Below are 8,266 nucleotides of genomic sequence, written 5' to 3'. Positions count from 1 at the left end.
GGCTTAGGTGGAGAGCAAATGTTTTGAGAATGATGAGGGCAATGAATGTACAAATGTGCTTTATACAATTGATGTATGTATGGATTGTGATAAGAGGTGTATGAGCCCCTAGTAAAACGATTAAAAAAAAAGAAGAAGAATCCCAAACCCCAGTTGCTGATGAGTCAGTTCTCGCTCCTTGTGTTTCCGAACAGAATTGCTCTCTGTAGGGTTTTCTGTCTGTCTGTCATCTTTTGGGAAATGAATCATTCAGTCTTACTTCTGAGGGACGTCTGGTGAATGTGAACCACGAACCTTTCCATTGATAACCAAGTGCTTAACTGTTTGTGTCACCTGGGGACTCACTGGAACTCTTATACCTGTTTAAGTTCATGGTCTACCTTTTTTTCCCGTTATAAGAGTAATATAGCCATGTGGCCATAAAATTTTAAATTAAAGCAAAGAAAAATATCCCAATGCCCCAATTTAGCACCACCGTTGTTAGCTAATTGCCATATCGTGGTTGCCTTTATGTTAAGCATTTTTTATATCATAGCAATAGTACTATAACAATTTACTTTTTAGTAACTTTTAAAATAAAGTTATGGCTTACCACTCTAAACAAAATACAATTTACTTGATTGTAAGCTCTTCATGAGCAGACCATATTTTTCTTTACTTATTGTGTGTGTGTGTGTGTGAACTCTTTTCTAACAGGGTCCTGTTTAACTGCCTTGCATGCTCATCTCATGAACTTCAAGTTGCCCTGATCGCACTCATACTCCCCCTGGTGGCCCGGGCTGCTAGTCTGCATACCTGCTGGAAGAGCTTGTCATCAGGCGTTGGGGTGTTGGCAGTGCGGCGGAAACCTCGGACGCGATGCTCCAGGGACTTGTCATAAGGGTAATTGGCCACCACGGCCCCTCCATGGAGATTGGCAGAAAGAACAAAGTTGGTGGAGCGGAGCCACTGAATCACAGCCCGCGTCTCCACTTCCACCTGTGAGGAGATCGGAACTTGGCAATAAGGGTGCAACTGGCCAAATGGTCACTTGGATTCGTTGGTCAGAAAATGACCAGAGGAGATAGCGCGTTTGAATCAAACAAAGGCCTACTTGACACAAGACCTCAACATGGTTCCTGGGGCACTTTGCCGAAATGTAGGCAAATCTACTAACTGGATCAGGGAAATGATGGTTTGTGGTCATGCCTTTCAACTTCCTTCTTCCCCGACACATCTGCTGTACTGTGTAAAAAAAACAACCAGAACACTCCTATGGTCACATCTAAATGTCGTGTGTTAGACAAACTGTCATATAGGCCAGTCTTGGCTAAGCGGTGAAATTCCGTCCCTTTTACAACACGTGGCATTGCTTAGTGAGTGTCAGTTTCCTAGAGAGAGCCTTAAACCCACTTGAACCAGTTGCAGTCTGTCAATATTTCCTGGTGTCCGTAGTCCTCCTCTCCAGGTGTGGCTGATACGATGTTAACGTATAACAGCTCCTCCTGGACCAGGGTCATCGGGGCCAAGGGCCCATTCCTTGCTTTCCTGAAAGGGACTGGAGAAGTAGGCCTGCGTCTCATCCATTGAGATTGGACATAAAAACCATCAGAACCCTTGGAAGGACCTGGCTCTTTTTTCCCCCTCCCAAACCAATGGCCTCACATTATTTACTGTTAAACTCTCAATGTGGAAGCATGAAAACTGAGGAGGAAACCAGATATTTGCTGATACAAGTTCAATTGACCAGATGGTGGGAAAGTCTTAAACCCAGCATGACAGACCGCTAGCGAGCTTGGGAAAATTCAGCCCTGCATGTCATCCCTTGGTGGGGAGGGGGGCTCCTTACAGACCCAGCTTGGTTCTTCTTCAACGTCTTCTCTTGGAGTTGTACCTGACCTGAACACCAGTTTTCATTCGAATCTATTGAGGAAGGGGCTGATTCTGCTTTGGTTTCTTGGCCAGGAATTTCTTGATCCTGAAAGTTGTGTGAGACGACATTGTGAAGACGGAAAGCCAGCACACTCAGGATGGCGGAGAGAGAGCGAGCGAGAAGGGAAGACCTGGTTCTGTACCGACAGAATCCCTGTCCATGAGCTCAAGGCCAAGTGCTTCCTGGTTCTCTCCCTGAAGATCGTCCCGTCAGGGATGCTCGACTCAACTCAGTACCATCGAGTCCATGCCGGCTCATCACGACCCTGTGGTAGTTACATAATCTGATGTCAATTTGGGATTTACGAGGATTAAGAGTGAAAGGGTGGAGTCTAGTCTGTTAATCGGATTATAGCCAATGAGGCCTTTGTGTAGGCATGGCCTTCTCCTGAGAATTCTGGAGAATCTGGTATTTTTCTCCTTGGAGGTGGGAGACACTCTACTCACTCCCTTGGAGACGCTCTGCTGACAAGACTGACTTCCTGTGAGACATCCCTGAGGAGAAGCCACATGGACCTACCCTGATGCAGCCCTGGGAACTGGAGGAGCCACATGGAGACCCCTGCCAACACAGATGGTTACAACGTCACTGAATCCAAAGACTTTATACCCACTGGCCTGTGATTGTCCTGCATTCGGCATCATTGTATGTGTTCTGTGAGTCTGAAGAGGACTTTATCGATTGGTGTCGGACATATGGGCTAATATCAGACTTATGGACTTGACCTGAACTGGGCTGGGAGGTTTTCTCAATATTCAATTGCTATTGTATAAAAACCTCTCTTTTATATACATATGCATGTTTATGAATTTGTTGCTCTAGTTTACCCAGACTAACAGAGACTCGCTGCTGGTGGTTTCGAACTGCCGGCCTTGAGGACCCAGCTCAATTCGTAACCACTGCACCTCCAGGGTCACGAAAGAGACTGACTTTGCATTGTTCCATTTTAAAATCCACACAGATGAGTGAGTGGGACCCTAATGCTGAGTGGTCCAATGACCTTATTTTACTTAGAAGAACAAATTTAATAAACCAGCACATTCCTTAGGCTGGACGATGCCAACAAGTGCTCAGTTATTTTGATGTGCTATTTGCTTTGAGCACAGTTGCAATCCGAGATCTCACCAGGTCCGTACGTCTTGCGTTTCACTTTCAAGGGGAGAGGACTTTCAGGCAGAGGACGAAATATATCTGGAAAAGTCTCAATATAAAGGCTTGTATCTGTTTTACTTTTCTTTCCCCAAGTTCTGAGTTGTTATAATCACAATTTGGGTGTTTAGAACCCTCTCATACAGTGTAAACAATGGGGGCATTGTGGTGCTCCAAGTCTCATTTCCAGAACACAGCCCCTCAGCAGGATGAGCCACTCATATGCTCTGGGGCTTGCAGGTCAGAGCTCCTGAAAAGCAAGGTGTGGCGCAGCCGGCAGGCTCATGATGCCCTTTTAGGAGGATGTGTGCACGCCGCAGTTTTAAAAATCTTTTGACTTCTATGGTTCTTCCAATAAATAGAGCAAAGGATTATATCTTTATAATCTTTCCCTCCTTATTTCCCACTGTAAGTCTAACACAAAAATAAAGAACGAAAAAGCTGACTATTATACTTAACCAAACCAAACACTAAGCCCACTGCCATCGAGTTGATTCTGACTCACAACCAACTGAGATAAGGCTTCTGGGGCTATAAATTATCATGGGAGCAGAAAGTCTTAACTTTCTCTTGGGAAGCAGTTGGTAGGTTCAAACTGCAAACCTTACGGTTGGCAGCCGAACATTACCCCACTGTACCACTGGCACCCAATGACTATACTAGTAGAGGAGAACACACACACACACACACACACACACACACACACACACACACCATCAATTCTGGGAAAAGACTGGGCTCCTGAGATAATTCCTCTCCAAATGGAACTGGATGTGAAACGTGGAAGGAGGAAGGGTGGGTAGGGCTCAAAGTTTCTACATGTACAATTAGCAACATTGAATCCGTTCTTCAAGCTGTGCGACCTGTCTCCTCTTCCATTGATGAAGTGTTCACACCTTTAACACAAACTCACTGCTTCCTAAGTTTCCTACCTAGCCTTTTGTGGTTGCCCAATTTTCTGTTCTTTATTTTATTTTGGGGGGTGGCATTTATAGTGAGAAAGATAAGGAAAAGCATGGGTGAGCTTGCATTTACTTTTCTAAGATAAAATTCAAAGTATCGGTATGCCGAGCCATATGGTTCTCTTTACAGCTGTGCACCAGAGCCAGATGCGAGTTTAAATGTCTAGTCATAAAAGAGAACGTTCGACCAGTGGAAAAAAGCTAGACACAAAAGCCTCACATTGTAAGAACTCATTTGTGTGAAATGTCCACAACAGAGTGTTCAGCTTTGATCCTCGCACACCTTTTGCCCTACGCAGATCACTAAAAGGCAAGAGTTCAACGAATAAGCCGTGTTCTGGACACTCCTTCTCTTTGGCTCAGCCGTTTCCACTTTGCAAGGTGTTGTTACTGGTGTTTCATCACCGAATACAGTGAAGTAGTCAACAGTCAAGTGAAAAAGGAAGAAGGACACTGCAGGACTTAGAGATTCCCAAACTCTCGGTAGCTAATTGTCACAGAGCATACAGCTCGTCACACGTAAGAGCAACTTGTCTTTGGAACCCTATAACTCTGTCCACAGAAGCCCCAAGTCCCCCAACCCATTGTGTTGACTCTATTTCCACTCATAGCCACTCCATAGGATGGAGTAGACTGTCCCATAACATTCCAAGGCTGTAATCTTTACAGAAACAGGTGAACACACCTTCCTCCCTCAAAGCAGCTGGTGAGTTCAAACCACCAATCTTACTCTTAGCAGCCATGGTCCTTAACAGAATAATACAGTGAAATGCGCGCTAGCTAAGGAGTCAGGTTTCCATTCTGGTTCTTAACTACTACCTGTGTGGATTTAAATTAGTTTACTTATCATTACCATATCTATAAAGCAGGGATGGATCATCCTGCATGCTGTATTCTCCACACAGTATTATCACGATCAACTGAAAATTGGCTATTAAAAAAACCTTGGTGCATTGAAAGCTAATTGCAATCACAACTATGTATATACATCACGTTCACTCCCTTCACTAGCCGCAAACATGTAGTGTTCAGGGAAGGTGCTATGGTGGGGGAGGGGATAAATACGAACAGGCATCAAGTCTAGTTATTATTACTCTGAACAGATTAGCATGGAGTTGAGTTGGTGCTAGTTTAGCTGCTGTGACATTGAGTTGGTGCTTATTTCGTTGCTGTGAAGATGGCTAGATGAATTCCCAGCCCTTGAAACACCGTGCTTCTCCAGGTGAAGCTCATCTCATACCTGACTTTCCCAGTCGTCTGGAAGGGGCAGGTGGTGGTTGGGGCCTCCGTACTTCTCATTGTAGTAGAAGTAAGTGTTGAGATCAGGGAAGTTCCGGTTCAAGTCCACTCCATTTGCATTGTTCCTGCCAACTAGGTACCCAGAGCTATCTCGGTCCTGGAGAGGGAAAAGAAAATCAAAGATGAAAATGAAAGTGCTAGACAAAATTCCATGTTTGAATAACTTATTTCCATGTGTCTTTAAATAGATGTTACCTTAATCAACCGAACAACGGGGCGGTTTTTAATTTAACCTATCAAAACCCTAGCGGTGTGGGTTAAGAGTGAGGACAATAGAAACTCGTGTGTGTATGTGTGTGTGTGTGTGCCTTTGCAATTTATATACTATAGTAATTTCTGAGATATCACTTATGCCCCTTAACATTCACTCAGCTTAAGAGTGCAAGTGCATAGACATTAGAATATTGACTGAGTTGTACAATTCATCGCCCCTTTCCAATCTTAGAACATTCTCATCACTCTCAGAAGAAGCCTCGTGCTTGGTCCTCATCCTATCCCTAGGCAACCACTGTAGACTAACCTGGTCTGGACGTTTCCATAATGTTCTCTTTCATGGCTGCATATGTTAAAAATCGGATTTTGAGGATAGCCACAAAGAGAACCATAGAGTTAGGTATTTTCAATTTGTCTTTGAAATTAAACGTCAAGCTCATAAACTAACCGCCCCTCCCCTTATCCGTTCCACTATACATGTACCCCCAAACTGAAAAGACTGAGCAGCTCAAAAGGTTCGATGAGCACCTGCGGGGACGGACTTGCTGTGACTGTGGGAAGAACTCAGGCAAGGAGGGTGAGAACCGCTGCCCAGCTGAAGAACGGAATCAAGGTTGCTAACTGTGCTTGGCGGAACTGCTGGCTGGGAGTGTGTTTCCCGGTGTGTGTTCCCACCAATGAAATAAAACGAAAGAGAATGAAAAGGCCGAATCCTATACCAGGAGAGGAGGAAAAACAAGGAAATTCAGAAGCATCATAAAATATGAAGCAACCACCAGGCACCCTCTCCTACCTGACCAGGTCTGTAAAAAAAACGTCCCTCCCCCTCCCGGTCATTTCATCCCCAAGTGGAATTGGGTGTGGAGGGAGAGGAGGAAGTGCTTGGTGGGGTCAAAGCTCAAAGTTCAGTGCGTAGGCGTATTGAGCAACATCCCTTCACATCTGTTTCGAAGTTCCAGTTTACAAAGCGCTGTCCCGGAGATGGCCCCACGGTCACCACCCACAGCTGAGCTCTGGATAGGTGTGGACGGGGCGGAGACGCAGAGTCCCCCCATCACTTAACCGTGACCCGCCAGGCTTCGTCCTTCGCTACTGCGTTTCAGCAGATCTTCGCTCTCTGGACTAGGTCTGGGCTGTTTTGTCTCTTGAGTGGCAAGTACAAGGTCACGGCTCGGACACACGGTCGACCGCCGGGCCATGTCTCCCCGAGGTGCCTTGTCTCTGCACAGCCCCCGACCCCCGGGCGCAGTACCTGGGCGGCGGCCGCCTCGTAGCCGTCGGGGTTCATGGAGGGCAGGATGTGGATGCGCGCGCCCTGGACCAGGCGCACGATGCGCGCGTCCCCACGGCGGTACTCCTCGCACAGGAACTCCGACAGCTGCAGCAGCAGCTCGCGGCCCAGCGCCTCGTCGCCGTGCATGTTGCCCACGTACTTGACTTCCGGCTTCACTGCCAGCGAGACAAACACACGGGGCGCAGAGATCAACGACAGAGCCCGCCTGGAGGTGCCACCGGTGCCCGGCCTGACAAAGGAGGTCTCCCCGCCCCCACCATGTCAGTAAGGAATTAAAAATGTAAAAAGCCGCTGCCGTCAAGCTGATGCTAGCTCAGAGATCCTGTAGCATAGACTAGGTCAGCTCCATTGGGTCTCCAAGCTGTCATGCTTGATGGAAGCAGACCATCCCATCTTTCGCCTGCAGAGTAGCTGGTGGGTTTGAACTGCCGACCTTTCAGTTAGCACATCACCCACTGTGCTACCAGGTCCCCATGAGATAAGGGTACTAGAAATCAAAGGAGTTAAATACCTTGCCTGGGACCACCTAAATTAATATGATAGAGGTCCAAGGCCACATGCCATTTGCAAAAATTGACCACTTTTCAGAGACAAGTCTTTTCAGAGTACCATTAAAACAAACAAACAAACAAACAAACAAACACTCAGTGCCATGAAGTGGATTCTGACTCACAGAGACCCTCCAGGCCAGAGTAGAACTGCCTCTCTGGTTTTCAGAGTCTGTAAATCTTTGTGGGAGTAGAAAGCCTCATCTTTCTCTTGAGAAGTGGCTGATGGTTTCAAACTACTGACCTTCTAGTAAGCTGCCCAACACATAACTCACGACCTCAGGGGCCAGCAAACTTTTGAGATGGAGGAGGTAATCCTGTCCCTTACGACAATTTAATATTTATTCAGGAACCATACATTTATATTTACCAACACATGAAATTACCATGACCTCAATAATATCCTTGAAAATTTTTGAATTTTACTTCATTTTACACATGGATGGACCAAAAGAGTCATGGATGGCTCTTGAGCACCGTTGCGGGACCTCTCGTGTAGGGGGTTCGGCATTGGTTTGCTTTTTCAGGGTGTTTTCCCAAGACCTGCTCCCATGAAGTCCGATCACTCCTGCCATCGAGTTGATGCCGACTCATAGTGACCCTCCAGGACAGGGGAGAATGGCCCCTGTGAGTTTCCGATCTCAGAACTCTTTTTGGAAGTAGAAAGCCCCAGCATTCTCCCATGAAGCGGCTGGTGGACACCTACTGACTTCAGATTGCAGCCCAGCACCTAACCATGACATCACCAACACCCGACCATGACATCACTAACACATAACCATGACATCACCAACACCTGACCATGATATCACCAACATCTAACCATGGCATCACCAACCTGACCATGACATCACCAACCTGACCATGACATCACCAACACCTGACCATG

The 8,266-nt window shown here is 46.4% G+C and overlaps 1 protein-coding gene across 1 annotated transcript in view; it reads right to left on the bottom strand.

Annotated features, from left to right (window-relative positions):
* CPN1 (carboxypeptidase N subunit 1) overlaps positions 1–8,266 on the bottom strand; it is a 33,300-nt gene that overhangs the window by 17,669 nt on the left and 7,365 nt on the right. The window contains exons 2-4 of the mRNA XM_004701319.2: positions 6,788–6,984; positions 5,264–5,419; positions 796–978 (exon numbers count right to left, since the gene is read on the bottom strand). Of these exons, the coding sequence (XP_004701376.1) occupies positions 796–978; positions 5,264–5,419; positions 6,788–6,984 (536 nt within the window). The remainder of the gene's footprint in view (positions 1–795; positions 979–5,263; positions 5,420–6,787; positions 6,985–8,266) is intronic.

This window comes from Echinops telfairi, unplaced genomic scaffold, assembly GCF_000313985.2.
Source record: "Echinops telfairi isolate 266 unplaced genomic scaffold, ASM31398v2 ScPeMD7_70;HRSCAF=299, whole genome shotgun sequence".
Lineage (NCBI taxonomy): Eukaryota > Metazoa > Chordata > Mammalia > Afrosoricida > Tenrecidae > Echinops > Echinops telfairi.
Note: the sequence above shows the minus strand (reverse complement) of the source record. Positions and strands in the feature narration are given on the sequence as shown.